At 42.9% G+C, this 16,164-nt stretch overlaps 10 protein-coding genes across 10 annotated transcripts; 5 read left to right on the plus strand and 5 right to left on the minus strand.

The window, feature by feature from the left end:
- Positions 1-38: 38 nt before the first annotated feature.
- On the minus strand, positions 39-4,658 carry K450DRAFT_272722 (uncharacterized protein; the record flags this gene model as incomplete). Its single annotated transcript, XM_051593056.1, has 22 exons — positions 39-70; positions 134-229; positions 314-499; positions 563-673; positions 736-884; positions 953-1,251; positions 1,317-1,414; positions 1,482-1,613; positions 1,696-1,939; positions 2,008-2,126; positions 2,192-2,233; positions 2,293-2,401; positions 2,462-2,512; positions 2,576-2,662; positions 2,733-2,950; positions 3,019-3,164; positions 3,247-3,614; positions 3,682-3,847; positions 3,921-4,079; positions 4,141-4,285; positions 4,415-4,496; positions 4,569-4,658. 22 exons carry the CDS (start codon positions 4,656-4,658, stop codon positions 39-41), a joined length of 3,129 nt encoding a protein of 1,042 aa, XP_051443694.1.
- Positions 4,659-5,083: 425 nt separating this feature from the next.
- K450DRAFT_246069 (uncharacterized protein) lies at positions 5,084-5,829 on the minus strand. The gene is made up of 3 exons (XM_051589854.1): positions 5,574-5,829; positions 5,328-5,508; positions 5,084-5,263 (listed from the first exon to the last, which is right to left on the minus strand). Exons 1-3 carry the CDS (start codon positions 5,688-5,690, stop codon positions 5,145-5,147), a joined length of 417 nt encoding a protein of 138 aa, XP_051443695.1. The 5' UTR covers positions 5,691-5,829; the 3' UTR covers positions 5,084-5,144.
- Positions 5,830-6,279: 450 nt separating this feature from the next.
- K450DRAFT_246074 (uncharacterized protein) lies at positions 6,280-7,780 on the minus strand. The gene is made up of 6 exons (XM_051589855.1): positions 7,482-7,780; positions 7,309-7,414; positions 7,173-7,251; positions 6,959-7,114; positions 6,616-6,863; positions 6,280-6,547 (listed from the first exon to the last, which is right to left on the minus strand). The coding sequence occupies exons 1-6, from the start codon at positions 7,709-7,711 to the stop codon at positions 6,362-6,364; spliced, it is 1,005 nt and encodes a 334-aa protein (XP_051443696.1). The 5' UTR covers positions 7,712-7,780; the 3' UTR covers positions 6,280-6,361.
- Positions 7,781-7,841: 61 nt separating this feature from the next.
- K450DRAFT_246076 (uncharacterized protein) lies at positions 7,842-8,414 on the plus strand. Its single transcript, XM_051589856.1, has one exon. It carries the CDS (start codon positions 7,855-7,857, stop codon positions 8,302-8,304), a length of 450 nt encoding a protein of 149 aa, XP_051443697.1. The 5' UTR covers positions 7,842-7,854; the 3' UTR covers positions 8,305-8,414.
- A 75-nt stretch (positions 8,415-8,489) lies between these two features.
- On the plus strand, positions 8,490-9,596 carry K450DRAFT_246079 (uncharacterized protein). The gene is made up of 6 exons (XM_051589857.1): positions 8,490-8,788; positions 8,864-8,917; positions 8,991-9,054; positions 9,127-9,269; positions 9,343-9,401; positions 9,468-9,596. Exons 1-6 carry the CDS (start codon positions 8,540-8,542, stop codon positions 9,559-9,561), a joined length of 663 nt encoding a protein of 220 aa, XP_051443698.1. The 5' UTR covers positions 8,490-8,539; the 3' UTR covers positions 9,562-9,596.
- Positions 9,597-9,837: 241 nt separating this feature from the next.
- On the plus strand, positions 9,838-11,462 carry K450DRAFT_246083 (uncharacterized protein). The gene is made up of 4 exons (XM_051589858.1): positions 9,838-10,054; positions 10,125-10,418; positions 10,491-10,727; positions 10,803-11,462. Exons 1-4 carry the CDS (start codon positions 9,977-9,979, stop codon positions 11,112-11,114), a joined length of 921 nt encoding a protein of 306 aa, XP_051443699.1. The 5' UTR covers positions 9,838-9,976; the 3' UTR covers positions 11,115-11,462.
- Positions 11,463-11,963: 501 nt separating this feature from the next.
- On the minus strand, positions 11,964-12,507 carry K450DRAFT_246087 (uncharacterized protein). The gene has a single exon (XM_051589859.1). The coding sequence runs from the start codon at positions 12,278-12,280 to the stop codon at positions 12,068-12,070; it is 213 nt and encodes a 70-aa protein (XP_051443700.1). The 5' UTR covers positions 12,281-12,507; the 3' UTR covers positions 11,964-12,067.
- Position 12,508: 1 nt separating this feature from the next.
- On the minus strand, positions 12,509-13,129 carry K450DRAFT_246090 (uncharacterized protein). Its single transcript, XM_051589860.1, has 3 exons — positions 12,981-13,129; positions 12,738-12,773; positions 12,509-12,664 (listed from the first exon to the last, which is right to left on the minus strand). The coding sequence occupies exons 1-3, from the start codon at positions 13,093-13,095 to the stop codon at positions 12,642-12,644; spliced, it is 174 nt and encodes a 57-aa protein (XP_051443701.1). The 5' UTR covers positions 13,096-13,129; the 3' UTR covers positions 12,509-12,641.
- A 145-nt stretch (positions 13,130-13,274) lies between these two features.
- On the plus strand, positions 13,275-14,464 carry K450DRAFT_246095 (uncharacterized protein). The gene is made up of 6 exons (XM_051589861.1): positions 13,275-13,472; positions 13,530-13,595; positions 13,656-13,802; positions 13,881-13,985; positions 14,064-14,159; positions 14,233-14,464. Exons 1-6 carry the CDS (start codon positions 13,301-13,303, stop codon positions 14,352-14,354), a joined length of 708 nt encoding a protein of 235 aa, XP_051443702.1. The 5' UTR covers positions 13,275-13,300; the 3' UTR covers positions 14,355-14,464.
- Positions 14,465-14,899: 435 nt separating this feature from the next.
- K450DRAFT_246101 (uncharacterized protein) lies at positions 14,900-16,163 on the plus strand. The gene is made up of 3 exons (XM_051589862.1): positions 14,900-14,934; positions 15,302-15,388; positions 15,581-16,163. Exons 1-3 carry the CDS (start codon positions 14,932-14,934, stop codon positions 16,040-16,042), a joined length of 552 nt encoding a protein of 183 aa, XP_051443703.1. The 5' UTR covers positions 14,900-14,931; the 3' UTR covers positions 16,043-16,163.
- Position 16,164: the final 1 nt, after the last annotated feature.

Here is a 16,164-nt window from a genome sequence, read left to right on the forward strand (position 1 = left end):
TTATGAGTTTATATTTGGAATGATTTATATTGTGGATTTTATGCCAATTGTTGTGCTTGTCCATGTTGTTCTACAAGATATACATTAGCCTATAGGTGTGCTGGCTGGCAACGATAACAATTTTGACACTCACCTGCAGTGGATAGAATATCCATCAATTGCTGCTGCTGCTCAATGTTGAGACTGGATGTCAATAGAGTGTATGACTGTGCTTGGGTTTGCTGTAAATCTGGTTCAAGAGGTTGGACAGTGGGTGATTAGCACTTGAGGGAAAAATGTAAGACACCGCGGTGGAGTCGTGCAAACTGCTTACTTTTGAATGCATGTGCAAAGGTGATATATGGATCGACATTGTCAAGGGGAGACTCAAACAAAATCTCTTCTCCAATCTCTTCTTCCTCCTCCTCGTCATCCGTCGCCTGACTTGCAGCCCCATTGGCTTGCTGGGCAAGGAACTCAAGGTACTCGGCATCCTCATCCTCCACATCGTCGTCTTCATCTACATCCCAAGTCTATTAGCCTAAGGAGATTCATGCCACTTGCTCATATGCGGTACACTTACTGTCATCCTCGCCGTTGTCGGTGCTATTTTCATCTGTGGTATCCGCCGTGGCTTCCGAAGCCTCATCGTCAGGAATATCTCCAGTGTAATAGCGCTCCATCTCTTCTCGATCTATAATAATTTTGGTCAATGTACACATCCTACAGCCATGGTACGTAGACCAGCGAGCTTACTTTGAATAGCTTTAGGAAGCGTTTGGAATGCAGTGATGATAGCATCCAACATACTGGGCCATCCATCTCGGAGAGAAGTGGGTACTTGGTCAAATGGCATGTCCAATATCGCACAAAGTGATACTACGATCAGCTTCTTGTCATGTACTCTACAAATCCACCATCAGGAACCCTATTTCACATTAAAACAACCTGAACGTATGAAATGGCCACGTACCTGGAGAATTTTGGTACAGTCTGGAACCAAAGACTAAAGAATCCTTTAATCCATTGGTTCTCTTCTAGGAGTCGAATGGTAAGTGCCGGATTGTAGTGGAGACTGTTGATGACCACTTCGAGGCAGTGCACGCGGAATTCGACCGTCTTCATGGAATTGGCAAATATGAATTGGAAAGCAAGGTTTAGGAACGGTGGGATGTAGGAGTCGATGTGGCCGCGACAGTTGAGTAGCATAGATTCAATGAGTTTGCACGCGCACACCCGATCACTCTCGCCCAAGCGATCGCTGTTCATGACCTATGAAAGTGAGAGGTTTAACATAATTGCATGGGGATGTTGTCGTCAAAAAGTTGAGCTCTTACCGTTTCAATAATGTCATACATCATGGCTTGATGCTCTTGGCTTGAGCAAATGACTTGATGGCCGTATGAAATATAATTATCAAGGCACGGAAGCATTTCTTGAAACAAGGTCATTAGTCCAATTGCATTACTATCGTCGCTTTGCGCATGATATTGGGTACTTACCATCCATAAAGTCAACAGCCGAGGTCTTGAAAGCCTTGTAAATAAGGCCGAGTACATTCCACATTGGTTCACTAATGGTCTTTGCTGAAAATGTGCAAGAATCGATGATCTCAAATATCTCGTCATATAAATCTGTTTGCAGAAAGGGCAGTCAAGATGGATGGTGGGTTACAAAATGTCTGGCAAGGATGCGAATAGCAAGATTTTGTTTTACCGATGATAGAATTTTCAAGAGTATAGGAGATGACAGGCTGTAGCACTGTTTCCAATTGACTGAGCATTTCGGGAGTACTTTGAAGACTGAGAATAAGGGTACCAATAGTCTTGAGCACACCCATAGCAGCCATGATCTTGTCAGCTACGCCGTCTGTATTGATTGATCCAGACAATACGTCTTCCTCGGTGATATCCTTTTGTGCTTGCGAAACATCCTCCATGATGCGCAAGAACGTATCTCTCTATATGTGACAATGAATCAGAAATGGATCACGAGCGGAACTTTTTGAAAGTGTACTCTTTCACATACCAACTGGGTACAGAGCTGAACGGCAAAAGGCACCAATTGTTCAGCAAAAATTTCAACGAATTCCTCCATCACATTAGCAAGCACGTCCGCGTCAATCTCGTTTGTCAAGTTCAGAAGTTCTAATGCCATGCGCAGGTAAGTACCATGTATATGAACATGTCTAGCGTAAGCATAATGTACATACCTTGCATGATGAAAGGCAAGTTTGGTACCATGGCGTCTCGTACTAAGCGTTGAATGTATTAGTACCGTACCGGACCATGACTTGATCCACCTTCAACTTACCAATTTCATGTCTGATCATTGGCTGAAGCGCTAATGCAGCATGCACTTTGACAGGAAGCTCATTATCCTTCAAACAACCAAGTAGGCTATTGTACAAGATGGATAAATTCTGAATGATAGATAACATTAGGTTTTTGTTTCATGCATGTGCGGTCATAACTTCACTTACTTCTTCACTAGCAAAGTCGAAATCGCTAAACTGACGAGTAATACTGCAAGCCTGTGTAGACAAATCGATCAGTGGACATTGAGTACATATAGTGGTAGTAAAGAAGGCACTCACTCTGGCTCTTAAGAATGGGAATGGACTGTTGAACTCGGGAAATACGTGTGCGACAAAGAAAGGCTCCATCATGGATGCGACCGTTTGCTAAAGAGATACCTGATAAGAGACGTGGTAGTGTACCAATTTTTTTTTTTTTCAATGTCCCGGGCCATACCTTTGACAAAATTTCATTTGAAAGACAACCGACAATGTTCAAAGCGCCATCCTTTTCCTTTCCGTTGCGAAGCTCGGGAGCAGTTGTTAAATATTTGGTCAAGAGTTCATTGGTAAAGGTCAAGATTGTCATGAAGGTCTGCTTTCGTCTGTGCCTTGCCATATCTATCAGCAGATTACTGGCATGCATCTGTGCTGAGTGGAAATCTTCAAGGGGATCTAAGGGGAGCATGTTCGTGAATATGCTATAGTGGTGCAGTGTGATAAAACTGGTGGTATTGGCTAACCTATTTTCTTGTGAACGAACTCTACAGGGTCTTCTGACCACAGTTCAGCGTCCGAATCTGAAAAGCACATTTGAGGGAAGATGAAGTAGGCTATCAGCGATTCGCTGTGCGGTTTGACCAATTGCCACATGGTTTTGTTTTTTATGCTGGAACCAAACAGAATTGGTGTTAGAGAATACACGCTCATCAACGCACCGTGGCCATGAAAGACGCAAAATTTCAACTTACCAATCGGTAAGAAAAGCAGCAATCAAAGCCATGCATTTGCTCGATAGCCAAACCTCCTTTTTGACCCAAGTATCCACTTGCTTGAGGTAGGCATGCAAGATATCTGGGGCAAAGTTTGCAACAAAGTGCTTGGCGAACCCCATGTATTTTGTGTTGCTCCCTGGGAGCAGTGTTGGGTTACCATAGCGAGTGAAAATTCGGTTCAAGCAATGGTACGCCCACTTTTTAGCCTTCCACCACAACATCCTCTCTCTCTCGTCTTCGGATATGGTCATCTCATTCTCAACCTTCTTGTCTACCAGTTGTAAAAACAAAGTACCCCATGCTACCAGGGAGGCTGGGTCTTGTAACGTTTTAGGAAAATCCGACTAAAGGACGGAGCATCATTGTTAGCCTTGTGATGCTATGTTGGAGGAGGCTCGCACAAAACAAAACAAAACTTGCCTGAATAGCACCGTAATATGACTTGAGAGCTAGTTTCAACATCTCAGCTGCCTCTTCGCTTTGTTGATTCACAAGATTGGAAACTGTAGTTTGTACAGTTGGAAACAGGAGCTTCACAGCCTGCTGCAACGGCTCTCGGCCATCAACAGATTTCCACCTGATAGGGAATTATTCATTACTGGGTCCTCATATAACTGTCATCACAAATAGATGTCTACAGTCACACTTACTGGTATATTTTCACCACCTCCCTTAATGCTAATAGCCCGACATAAACGGTATCGGCATCTTGTGAAGTTAACGATGCTTGTAGCTGATGAACCAGATCAGGCCATTGGCCGGGAAAATCAGATGTCAAGATGGTATTGAGCGACGCAGTGAGTTGTACTCTGTTAAGCACAAGTTAGAATTTGTAAGCATGATATGAAGGGTTTATACACCGTATCTTACTTGACAGCTTGCGGGACCTTGGTCATAACGTTCAGCAGTTGCTCCTTGATGACCACTCGCTCTGCCGGATCAATCGGAGACACCGAAGGGGATATCCTGGAAGTGTCCCATGCTTTACTTATTCTGTTTTTGAAGTAAATGGCAGCTGCGAGAACAACAAAAGGGTAGGGTCAGTGCCTTTGAGCTCCACGGGTGGGCCCAATGCGTACATAGACTGAAACCTGACCGTCCCCGCACTATTTCTGAGTTCAATCGTATATGTTTTGAAACTCACCTGCTTGACGTGCTCCAAGTTCAGTCTCTTGGTTCGAAAGGATATGTAGAACAGTGGTCAGAAAACCGTTTTGGCCATCAATCTGGAAAAAGCAAAAACGCGTGTCACAGAAATGTCAGATTGCCAACAACGGCAAAGGAGAATCAAGGCTTACATTTCGTATAGTCAATTCGGCTTGCTTATGAACATTTGGATCGGGATGGTAGGTGGCAACAAAGAGCTGATATACTGAGTTGGGGTCCATGGAATCCGACGCTGACTCGATCCACTAAAGGGGGGAGGGAGGGAATTAGAAAGGGGTTACTCAACTCGAAGGTTACGAAAAAAAAAAAATCTTTAGCATTTCGGTCCCTGAATTTTTTGAGTTCATAGGCTCTGCGCTTGGGGTTTATGCTGGAAACAAAAGACTTCAAAAGAAGAACTGAAGACACTGCTTTACATGCCAAACACGACATACTATGTGAATAAAATACTTATCATCCATGTTTGCGTTTTCTAGCATCTCTATGAACCATCGCCGCACTAGTAACACTCAAGCTCACCCTAATGATCCACCACTACGTCAGGTACCCCCAAAGTGCACAGTTACTTCCCACACACTCACTGCCTTCTACGTCAAACTAACCAGACAATGCGCTACGATAGAATTTGGAAAAGCTTTATTATTGAGCTCTGCTCAGCTACACCAGAAAAAACTGTACAATTTTTCATCAACAACCTAAATGTGCGTTTACAGCTTGGCCTTGTTGACCTGGGTATCAATGACCTGCTTGAACACAGAATCCAACTTCATAGCCAGCATCAGTTGGCCTCTAGCCTTAAGCTTGCCAGTCATGTAAGCCTTTTGACCTAGATGTAAATGGAATGTCAGTCACTGCCCGAATGCTATTGGCTACCAAACATATGCACTTACCATTGAGCTTGCCAGAAGCAAGGTCAATAAAGTCGTTGTCCTTGATGGTAATGCTAACACTGGGCTTAGCCTTGCCCTTGCCCTTGTAGAGTTCACCTTCGCCATCCTTTCTCAAATCAATGGTGAAAATCTGCTCCTTTCCATCGGAATTCTTAATAACGAATTCAAAAACGCCATTGACCTAAGACAAAGGATGTGTTAGTTGGAGGTATCATGGCCAGCACTGTCCAGATTCAAACACTGTACCTGCTTCAAGAGCTTGGCCTTCTCTTCGGCGGAGAGACCGTTTTGAAGAGCATCCTTAAGGTTAGCAAGAAGCTCAGAGGATTGGAATCCGGGAGTTACAATTTCTTCGTTGGACATGTCGTAAGAGTTGAAAGAAGTATGTACACTACTTTTGAAATATCGCTACTTTTATATTTTGTGACTTAAAATTTGGGGACGAAGTTCATTATCCGCTGGGGTTAGAGCCAATCGTTCTTCCCAATCGTTGCATTTCCTTTTGCGTCAAAACAAGCTGACTATTCCTGAAGCATGGCTCCCATTGTCAGTTTGGGGTCTATATTATCATGTGAAAGCCCTTTTTTGTGGAGAAGTTGATACACTGAAATAGTCTACGGTCGATGGTTCTCCCCCAACGCATCATACCTAGTTACTATTTCATGTGAACCAAAGGCAAGACGGTCAAATCACTAGCAAAAGGTCATAGAACAGTTGATGTTGGTATTCATGAATCGGCCATTTCATCAGCCAAACGCCACTCTCTTACATCAACAAGTTGATCCCAACTTTACTTAATTCAGTTCAGCTGGTGATGTAAGACCGCTTTACCATAAAGCTCATTGTGTAGCGTGCTAAATCCCACGGAGGCATGGTATTATCCCATGCTTGCACGTCAAGTTCTGTCTCAAGACTACAATGGGTGATTATTCTCCATTAACCCACTATCCGGTTTTGTTCGCAAATAGCACAATGTTCGCTTGTATTATCTCATGCAAAATAATTTGAATAAGAAAAGATTAAACTCAAGCGATCTAAGATGTGAAATATTGCTTGTGTTCAGGAATAGGCGTAAGAAGCTTATCAGTAGTAAGTGATGCTTCAGTATTTTTCAATGTGAGTTGTTCCATCATTAACTCAGTTTCGAGCGTGTTGGTGCCAACATGAGGGAGGAGGGTTGCTCTTGGATGCGTGAGTAATCCTGGGTGAATTTTAGGTTCCTGAAAATAATTTTAATGTGTGAGATGTATATAAGCCTTTACACGCGGCAAATCGTTTTAGCACTCACCTCTTCAAATACATCTAGCCCAACAGCAGAGACTTTTCCACTTTCCAAAGCTTTGACAAGCGCAGCTTCATCAATCACTTTGCCTCGCGCTGTGTTCACGATAATGACCCCGTCCTTGCACTTTGCAAGCTCACGTGCCGCAAGCAAGTGCGTGGTTTCCTTGCTCAATGGTACGCTCACCGATATAATATCTGATGTTTTAAGCAGCGTTTCAAAGTCAACATAGGTTGCATGATACTTTTCTTCCACTATATCACGGGCAAAAAACGTATTTCAGAATATGAAAATATGTGTCAGGATTCAATGCTTGATGTTCATTCCACTACAACAGATATTGAAATACCTTCTTCGGGAAGCCGAGATCGATTGTGGTATTGAATTTGCATTTCGAATCCGTGTGCTCGTTGGGCAATTGCTTTTCCAATTCCGCCCATGCCTAGGATACCTAATTTCTTGCCTTCTGGGTTGGTACCCATAAATATACCGGCGTTCCAGCGACCTATTAACTCACGTAGTTTAGCACTGGAACCACTACAATATATCTGTAGACAAATTACCTTCTCTCAAGTTTTTTTCCGACTGAATAATGTTCCTGCAAGCATTCAGTAACAAGATCATGGCTATATCGGCTGTAGCCTATTACAAAACGTCAGTGGTCGAGAATCTATTCAGCGCTTATTTGATGCAACTTACAGTATCAACAGCGCCTGGCGTATTGGATACGTAGATTCCGCGTTTAGCCGCAGCGTTGATATCGACACTGTCATAACCGGCAGCGTTGCTACATATGAATTTGACACTGGCTCCAGCTATATCAGCATCGTCACCTTCTGAACCTTGAACCATAAAATGGTTTACTCACTGACCTTTGTGGAAGGTGGCGTATAAGCTCTTCATCGAATGAACCTATGTACTTGGCAGACGTTGACTCTCGATAGATGGTTTTCACTCCTTGATACTTGGATTTGCATAGTTCAAAGAACTCTGGTCGTGAAACTTGAGGAAGATGATGAACGGTATGAAGCTTTGAAAGAGCTTCCAGCTCTTTTAATGCAAAATGAACACAGCCAGCTATTAGTACGCTGGGTTTACTCATGATGATAAGAAGTGGTTCAGGCGTGGATTCAATTCTTAGAAATTTTGTTGAACATGAATAAGTCACGTGCACGGCCTTGTCTGTATTTTTTTTCGTTTGGTGACAGCGGATTTGATATTTTTCCAACATCAACAAAAGAAAAAATGCTTCGATTCACACAATTGTCTAGGCATTCTGCTAGCCAAATTCGACAGTATGCTACAAAGTCAAAGACAACCAACTTGACATCAAAGGCTCGAGTACCTACTGTCGAAAATGTCCTTCCCGACGGCACCATTTTCATCACTCGTCTTGCCCTGTCCACTCCAGAAAGCTCAAAGGCCGCACCATTACTTCACAAGAAGCCTCAAGCTGCCAGCAAGAAGTTGGGTGAATCTGAAATAGCGGAAATCAGAAAGCTGAGAGCAGAAAACCCTAGTCAATGGACTCGAAAAGCCTTGGCTGAGCGTTTTGGGTGCTCAGAATTTTTCATCTCCATTGTGTCCGGCAAGAAGCAGGCTGGTGTCTCCCAAGTAGGCGAGACAGTAACTGAGACTGGATACCGAAAGAAGCTTATTCACGATAATAGGGTTAAGCGCAGAGCTATGTGGTAAAAGTCTGGAAAACCCAATATCACTGGCACCTCTTCTTCATTCACATCATGTTGACAAGACATTACTGTACAAATAAAACAAATAATCTTTAGAAGACTTGATTCATGGTATTTGTATTAGCTGCCAAGGCAAGGTCATAACGACGTGGCTGTTAAAGTGTCCATGTGCTCTGCCTTTATATTTCTGGAAATTTTCAGGACGTTTAGACCACCACTTGTCCTTTGCCAAATCATAAATGTCAAGCTCAGCAGAAAGCAATTTTCGCAACAGCTTGCGAGGCTTTAACTCAAACTCTAGAGGAGGGGGAGTACAACTACCAACAAATACTAATGACGGAGGAAATGCATTTAGTCGAGGATGGTCGTCGTTTACATCCGGAGCGGTCGATGCCATGGACAATGCCCGCAGAACAGTGCAAGGATATGTTCCAGTCAATGCACAGGAAGAAGTCGATGAGCCATGGTTCCAAATGTCAAGGTGGGAGGTAGGTTATCATGGTTTTCACCTTTTTAACTGCCAAGTCCTGCCAAGGCTAATGACTCTCATTCCCGAATGGTAGCGATTAACAGCATGCGCTTTATGTATTGTCCTCGGATTAGCTTGCTTTGCCATGGTAAGTTGACGATGCTATAGGACATGAACAGAAGGAAAGGATCAATGATACTGATTGGTGTTGATCGGTTTAGGCGTTCTTCTTGTTCTTGCCAGTGCTGGTCCTTTTCCCCGGAAAATTTGCTGCCACGTTTACCTGTAAGTGAGATCTTTTGAAGCGTTGAGACGTTGGTTTTGTTTCCATTCTTATAACTACGTATGCTTTCTTAGTGGGCAGTATCTTGATGTTACTTAGCGTGGCATTGTTGCGAGGACCATGGGCACATGTCAAGCATATGATGTCTGTGGAGAGACTGCCATTTACTGCCGCTTACGTTGGTACTATGGCGCTGACGCTTTACTTTTCATTGGGGGTAAGTTTAACTGTACGCTTGCGTTAGCATGATATTATGACTAAATGAGTATGTATGCCGTAATCGTTTACAGGCACGTAACTACATTTTGACCATTATTGCGGCTGTCCTTCAAATAATTGCGCTTCTCTGGTAAGTGACCTATCTCCAGAAAATATATATCGATTGACAAGAGGTATAACCGTTTTGCACTTAAAGGTATTTCGGTTCGTATGTTCCAGGTGGCGTATCCACTCTTCGTTACGGATCATGGATGGTTGGAAGACAAGCTGCCACTCTATTGCCTTTTTAAACCATTTAATAAATTGTATGTATTTTGCTTTTTTTACACTGTTAGATTCGTTGAAAGGAGTAGAACACTTGATGGTTGGCTGGCAGATTAAGTTAGAACATCAGCATATCAACAACGTTTTTCATGTCACTTTCAATGAGTCTACTCAAGGTTAAATTTGGAAATTATAGGAAAGTGCAGTACGCGGCCGTGTAAATCACTGGGGGAAGCTTGCGTTGCCCTTTCTGCCTTCTTGGATTGGGGGGAGTTATCTTTTACCGCACCCGGCCGCGTCAGCTTTGTGTTCAGATACAGAATCCGATCAAAACTGAAGGAAAATTTTCGGTCGGCGTTCCAAATAATATCGTATTAAAAATGTACAAAGTTAAAGCTTTGGATCGCTGCTTACACCATTTGATACACGAAAACCACCACTATGGGTAAAAACTTCACTCTCGAACAGATTCCTGACATGACCGGAAAGGTCTGCATTGTCACTGGAGGAAACACTGGCGTGAGTATTCACTTGATCTTCTCCTGTTGCTCTGCACACTCTCTGATGATTACCACAAACATTGAAACAGATTGGCAAAGTCTGCGCATTGGAACTAGTTAAGAAGAACGCTCATGTCATTGTTGCTTCTCGTACACCTTCAAAGGCCCTGGCTACTATTGAAGAGATCAAGGCAGAAACCAAGAGCGACAAGATCGAATTCATTCAGCTGGACTTGCTTTCTCTAGCCTCAGTCACTAAATTCATTAGCGAGTTCAAGGCCAAGAATCTTCCTCTCCACCTTCTCTTGAACAATGCCGGTGTCATGGCATGCCCTTTCGCTCTCTCAGAAGATGGTATTGAATCACAATTTGCCACTAACCATGTATGTATTGATAAAGAGGTTCACATGAAAATCGGCCACCAAAAGGCGCAAATCTAACGGCTTCAAAAATAGCTTGCACACTTTTACCTCACTACACAGTTGCTCCCAATTTTGGAACAAAGCCAACCTAGCCGCATAGTCAACGTCTCATCGTCAGCACATAAGATGCTCTTGTTCCACGGCTTCACCCTTGATACTCTGAATGAGAAATCCAAGTATAGCCCTAGCGTTGCTTACGCCCGAACCAAAACTTGCAATGTTCTCTTCACACGCGAATTGGATCAAAGATTGCAGAAGAAGGGTGTAAAGGTAAGATTGATTGATTGCATATGCCGTTATAATTTCTCATAATACCATTTCTAATTCTGATATCCAACAATTTAGAACCTTTATGTCAACAGCAACCACCCTGGTATTGTCAGGACCGAGCTTGTTCGCCACAACGGCCCCGTTCTGAATGCTATTATCCGCCAATTCAGCATTGACGCCAACGATGGTGCCATCACACAAATGTATCTTGCCACTAGCCCTGAAGTGGAAGCAAAGGACATCCATGGCCAATACTACGTGCCTTTTGCCGAACCCTCTACCCCCTCCGGCTATGCCGCAACGCAAGAAAACCAAACGAAGCTCTGGGACTTCACCGAAAAGATTCTTTCTGAGAAGGTTCCCGGCTATGCTGGTGCCGGTATTTAAATGATAGCAAACGTGATATCTTTACAACAAACATAATTTAGATAGTGCATAACAACATATGATATACCTTAGAATTGAGGTCTAATTAAATCGATTTCATTAACTGAATGTGAGTATTTTGCTGGGCAATGGATTGCGATTACAGGATGACGCGAAGGCAGGTGCAAACTGGCGCATACCTTAGCGACAAACCAATACAGACGAAAGTCCCAAAAATTTGCAATTGTGGATTCTAGTCTAGTGTTTCAGAGACTGGGTTCCGACCGTTGAGGTATAGAAGGGCAAAACAACTCGAGGAAGAACCAAAAAGAAGTAAGAAGGTATCAGTGGTTGTCAGGTCATTGACCTAGCAAAGGTTGAACAAAGACCGTAAATGATAGGTGTCACTGTACTGTGTGAAATTTTACCTTTTATAAAAAAATTGCTGTTCACAGTCAGTGGTTCGACTTTGGCCCATAATGGTATGTTTATAATTACCTCGACGCTGTCAATGCATTACACAGTATACCTTATCATGCCGATTTGCAACGTTACAGAGCTCAGAGATACAAGCGCTTTCAAAAGCGCCAGACTACGAATCGTCTTTCGTCGCCTCAGCAGTGGACGGCAAGATCATAGATGCAAGTATTATGTCACTGCAGATGTACACAATTCAAGTCTCCACTAGGAATCAATACTTACATTCGCCACTTTTAAATCTATAGGCAAGCTCCTCAAAAGAGGAGGCTCAAAGAAGAGCTGATGCTGCTTTGTCTATATTTCATGATACCCAACTATTACTCTCCAAAGGAGTCTCGGATGAACTCAATTCCCCGCTAAAGCGAGTCGTAGGTACGTATGCAAGTAGTATCCTGGACATAGTAAATATTGGAACTTTATCTAAGGCGTGGGTCTTGCAAATTAGTTACTTTCCCAGATCACTTTTACGGCTTCGCTTTGGATGATGATAAGATTTACGGAACTAAGAGACGTGTCGAACCATAGTACGCTGTCGTTAAAATTAGTACAGAAGCAACCCTTTGTATCAATGCATTATTATGAAGAGACAACGCATGCGAAATCGATGCTTGACGCTGTGCTTCACTAGGAATGAAATAATCAACTTTAACTTTAGCTTTGTGTATCCTGCAGAGATGGCTGGTTCCTTGTGAGGCTTGATAGTTCATCCTTCAATAAACCAAATGCTGAAGAGCTTACTGCTACAGACGCTTATGCCTTCAAAATACATGGTCACAACTCATATTCGCTCACTAGATGGCATAGCCCACAATCGATTCCCCAAACATCCATTAAACTATGGTAGCTGTCATATACAGCATGTCACTTATTGACTTGGATGAGTTTGCCAGCTGCAGATTTCGAAAGCAACATGTCGTAACCCACCATAGAAGTGTGGACATCACTGTACACCAGGTTGTGAGTCCTGAATGGAATCTAGTTGAAGCATAATTGCTGTTTATTTTCTACACTGAAGCATTGATAGAAGGGATTTTTGGTTGGTTCTTAAGTATGTTAGACACCAGCTATTTAATGTGCCTTCTTGCTTGCAACTGTAAAATGGGAAAAAGCGATGTTAACATCTGGTAGAAGCGTTGACAAGTAGGCAGTCGGTATACAACTTACGAGCAGGGTTTCTAGGGTCGTTCTTGTAATCGTCGCCTAATTGTAAGAAAGTGATAATTGTGAGTAAAGGCCACTTTGAGTCAGATTCGAGAAGGTGTAGCAACACAACTAAATTCCAGTAGATACTGTATCTAGGTGTTCAGTGTGTCCACGTTTGCAAAGTAGACCTTGCGGATGCACTCTACTACAGACACACTTTACTACACCCCGAGGTGTTTGTTTTGGTTGGTTGATGCTACTTACTCTCAATCATAGCGGTCTGTGCCTTTCCAACGAGGTAGATGATGGCAACGGTACCAATGAAGAAAGGAGCCATGGGGCGAAGGACGGGGGTGCTGAACTTGCGAAGACCGAACATGTTAATCTTTGCTGGTAACTGTATGAGGAGCGTTACTATCTGTAGCAAATTTTGTTTTGCAGGGAAGGCGAGATGAGTTGTGTGACGTCACAACATTTTGATCATGTGCTCAGACGCGAGATTTTCGGTGTCGCTTATAATTTCACGTCCGGCGGCCAGATTTTTTTGTCAGTTCGCGTCTTGGGTACTGCTTTACACTTTGGAAATGGCCGAAGCGACCACACAATGGATACCACCGGCTACCAATATTGCCCAAGAAGATGTCAAGGGAAAGATGTTTACATTCATGCGAAACTTTGACGACCACATACGGCGAGAAAAAGAAACGATACTTTCAAACCGAAACAAGTGGATTGCCCAAAATGCACAGGACAGAGGTAATATTAGAACATGGGCCAACAAAAGATTATGCATCGTCTAAATTTTCATTGCAGAAAACTTTGTCAAGATGCAAAGTACGATTGAAACGTACAAAACAGACGCTGAACTGCTGTCAGACAGTGAGTAGTACCGGGAGTGATGCGCTGGATTCAGATTAATTGTGTTGACAAGCTTATTAGAAATGGGAAAGGAAAAGGAGGAACTGCAGAAAGCCACAAGAGATATTGAAGAATACAAGGAAAAGCGCGATATACAGTTCGCTAGAAAGCAAGAGCTAGAAAAGCAAATTATGGAGTTGAAGAGGGAGCTGGAGCAAAAGCGACAAGGTACAGTATCTCAAACAAGACAATCAGATGAGACGTCTGAAAGAGAACTTTGTGAATCAGCGCTAACCCTCTGTACAGCTAAGAGTGCTATGATACAGGAAAATGCTGTTCAGCAACGTAAGAATGTCCCGGAACTCCTTTGCTATGAGGAAAAGCTAGCATGTAAGATCATTGGTGTCGCAAGTAAGGTTTTTTCTCATTTTACGCTCGTATGCAACTTTTGAATTGCCTTTCTCATCATTATAACGATATCTTTTATAGCGGACGTTCTCACCTTTCAGTTCCACAACATTGATGAAGATGACTGGAATCGCCGATTTTTAGTGACGATCCAGATTGCAGGCAAACAATACAGTCGTAAGTTGATAATACAATCCATATCTATTTCTATACAAAGGAAATATGTGCTAAAGCGTTTCACCTTCAATAGTGAAAGCCTGTGATCCGGAGTTGTCAACTGCCAAACGTCTTGTGGATGAACTCAACTCATCTCGAGATTTCTTCCGCTTTTTGAAAAAGGTACGACAAGCATTCAAAAATAGCTTAACGTAGTGTTGCGGCAACAAAATTCATTACCTTTCGACTTGTAATTATATCTCTTCAATTTTTATCATAAATATGTAATGCTTGCAACTTTGGAAAACGTGTTGCAAGGAAGGACGTTGTTGTGTAGTAGATGTCTAGTGTGAAGGAAGGTCAATTTTGAAGATCTTTGACTTTGGAAATGTAGATTATGAAGTAGATGATTGGGTTTATAATAACACACAGAATGGACGCAGCCGACTACAAATTCAAACAACCCTCGAGCAATAACCCTCAGTGCAGATGTGTAGGTTTGTTACGTTATAGACAACATTCTCAATAGACTAGCTCGATTTTCTACTATTTGAACCTTACGTGCTAATTGAGAGCTTTTCATCAATCTACTATCACAATACTACGGGCATAGTTGTAGAAAGGTGAAAGAAACAGGGCAACAGATCAACCGATCGTAGCTCAAACAAGTTGAGTGTGCCTCCAGGATTTTTCAACCAGTGTGACTGCTAACCAAATTTGGAGGCGGTCGCTTGCTTTTACCACAGGCCCAGTCGAAATTTACTGATTCCTTCTTTCACTTTGACTATCAGCTATGGTGAGTGATCAACGAGAGTTATAGTCCCATTATGATAAACGACACCATCTACAGTACATGGCATCAATCCATCCAACTACTCCATGAATCCAACAAAATTGGTATCGCAACATCGAAATTGGGCACTTTATCCATCCATCTATCCATCCATCTTCAAAAGAGGAATCCATCCAAATCCACATACATCCATCCACCTACAACTATCCAACCGAGTAACGAATACTAGAAAAACGTTTTGCAATCCAAATTCTGCGAGATAATAGGCACGAACACGATGTCGGAACCAATGTCGCAACATCCGAAAATGTAACATGTTTGAATTACCACCAGGCCTTTTTACTAACCGCCTATTATTTTTCTCCAATAGGGTATTGATATCAAGAGACACCACGTCAAGTCTGGACACAGAGAGGCTCCCAAGTCTCAGGATGTGTACTTGAGACTTTTGGTCAAGGTGAGGATCTGACAATTTGGAATGGAATTGGCTTGATGTGAATGAAACTGGGAAATACACTGTAGATTCAATATCTTGGTTTGACGAGATGTTGGAATTGTACTTTCTGAAAGTTTGTTTGCTCAAGTCATTCTAACCTTCATGCTAGAGACTTTTTTGACAAAGTTACTAATTCCCTTTTTTTTTTTCTAGCTTTACCGCTTCTTGGCTCGTCGTACTGATTCCAACTTCAACAAGGTCGTTCTCAAGCGTCTTTTTATGTCCCGCATCAACCGTCCCCCTGTCTCTATCTCCCGCATCGTTCGCCACACCCAGAAGCAGGAGGGTAAGACCGTTGTTGTTGTCGGTACCGTCACTGACGACTCTCGTCTTTTGGAAGTCCCCAAGCTCTCTGTTGCTGCTCTTCGCTTCACCCAGACTGCTAAGGCTCGCATCTTGAAGGCTGGTGGTGAGGTCCTCACCCTCGATCAGCTCGCTCTCCGTGCTCCCACTGGTGCTAACACTGTCATCCTCCGTGGTGCCAAGAACGCCCGTGAGGCCGTCAAGCACTTCGGTATGGGTCCCCACAAGAACAAGAAGCCCTATGTCCGCAGCAAGGGTCGCAAGTTCGAAAAGGCCCGTGGCAAGCGTTCTTCCCGTGGTTTCAAAGTCTAAACAAAGGCCTGTTTGCTCTTCTTACATGTCTAATCTCATAGTAGAAGCGTACTTGCAATCAATGAATAAATTTGTTGCTTTACCCATCGAAAAGCATTTAATTATTAAGTTTAGGAATGTGT

Source organism: Umbelopsis ramanniana (genome assembly GCF_025399195.1).
Source record: "Umbelopsis ramanniana AG unplaced genomic scaffold K450scaffold_36, whole genome shotgun sequence".
Lineage (NCBI taxonomy): Eukaryota > Fungi > Mucoromycota > Umbelopsidomycetes > Umbelopsidales > Umbelopsidaceae > Umbelopsis > Umbelopsis ramanniana.

What these genes read in the sequence shown, in the direction of transcription:
- K450DRAFT_246087 (XM_051589859.1), bottom strand. Translation starts at nt 12,280, where the DNA reads ATGAACTATCAAGCCTCACAAGGAACCAGCCATCTCTGCAGGATACAC.
- K450DRAFT_246069 (XM_051589854.1), bottom strand. Translation starts at nt 5,690, where the DNA reads ATGTCCAACGAAGAAATTGTAACTCCCGGATTCCAATCCTCTGAGCTT. An exon ending in AGGCCAAGCTCTTGAAGCAG is followed by an intron (nt 5,509 to 5,573) that starts GTACAGTGTTTG and finishes CCTTTGTCTTAG; the next exon opens with GTCAATGGCGTTTTTGAATT. An exon ending in TGCTTCTGGCAAGCTCAATG is followed by an intron (nt 5,264 to 5,327) that starts GTAAGTGCATAT and finishes ATTTACATCTAG; the next exon opens with GTCAAAAGGCTTACATGACT.
- K450DRAFT_246101 (XM_051589862.1), top strand. An exon ending in ACTTGAGACTTTTGGTCAAG is followed by an intron (nt 15,389 to 15,580) that starts GTGAGGATCTGA and finishes TTTTTTTTCTAG; the next exon opens with CTTTACCGCTTCTTGGCTCG.
- K450DRAFT_246076 (XM_051589856.1), top strand. Translation starts at nt 7,855, where the DNA reads ATGCTTCGATTCACACAATTGTCTAGGCATTCTGCTAGCCAAATTCGA.
- K450DRAFT_246090 (XM_051589860.1), bottom strand. Translation starts at nt 13,095, where the DNA reads ATGTTCGGTCTTCGCAAGTTCAGCACCCCCGTCCTTCGCCCCATGGCT. An exon ending in ACAGACCGCTATGATTGAGA is followed by an intron (nt 12,774 to 12,980) that starts GTAAGTAGCATC and finishes TCTTACAATTAG; the next exon opens with GCGACGATTACAAGAACGAC. An exon ending in CGACCCTAGAAACCCTGCTC is followed by an intron (nt 12,665 to 12,737) that starts GTAAGTTGTATA and finishes CCCATTTTACAG; the next exon opens with TTGCAAGCAAGAAGGCACAT.
- K450DRAFT_246095 (XM_051589861.1), top strand. Translation starts at nt 13,301, where the DNA reads ATGGCCGAAGCGACCACACAATGGATACCACCGGCTACCAATATTGCC. An exon ending in CCAAAATGCACAGGACAGAG is followed by an intron (nt 13,473 to 13,529) that starts GTAATATTAGAA and finishes TTTTCATTGCAG; the next exon opens with AAAACTTTGTCAAGATGCAA. An exon ending in GCTGGAGCAAAAGCGACAAG is followed by an intron (nt 13,803 to 13,880) that starts GTACAGTATCTC and finishes CCCTCTGTACAG; the next exon opens with CTAAGAGTGCTATGATACAG.
- K450DRAFT_246079 (XM_051589857.1), top strand. Translation starts at nt 8,540, where the DNA reads ATGTCAAGCTCAGCAGAAAGCAATTTTCGCAACAGCTTGCGAGGCTTT. An exon ending in TCCAAATGTCAAGGTGGGAG is followed by an intron (nt 8,789 to 8,863) that starts GTAGGTTATCAT and finishes CCCGAATGGTAG; the next exon opens with CGATTAACAGCATGCGCTTT. An exon ending in CAAATAATTGCGCTTCTCTG is followed by an intron (nt 9,402 to 9,467) that starts GTAAGTGACCTA and finishes TTGCACTTAAAG; the next exon opens with GTATTTCGGTTCGTATGTTC.
- K450DRAFT_246074 (XM_051589855.1), bottom strand. Translation starts at nt 7,711, where the DNA reads ATGAGTAAACCCAGCGTACTAATAGCTGGCTGTGTTCATTTTGCATTA. An exon ending in CGCCAGGCGCTGTTGATACT is followed by an intron (nt 7,252 to 7,308) that starts GTAAGTTGCATC and finishes GTTTTGTAATAG; the next exon opens with GCTACAGCCGATATAGCCAT. An exon ending in GGCTAGATGTATTTGAAGAG is followed by an intron (nt 6,548 to 6,615) that starts GTGAGTGCTAAA and finishes AATTATTTTCAG; the next exon opens with GAACCTAAAATTCACCCAGG.
- K450DRAFT_246083 (XM_051589858.1), top strand. Translation starts at nt 9,977, where the DNA reads ATGGGTAAAAACTTCACTCTCGAACAGATTCCTGACATGACCGGAAAG. An exon ending in TCACTGGAGGAAACACTGGC is followed by an intron (nt 10,055 to 10,124) that starts GTGAGTATTCAC and finishes ACATTGAAACAG; the next exon opens with ATTGGCAAAGTCTGCGCATT. An exon ending in CACAATTTGCCACTAACCAT is followed by an intron (nt 10,419 to 10,490) that starts GTATGTATTGAT and finishes CTTCAAAAATAG; the next exon opens with CTTGCACACTTTTACCTCAC.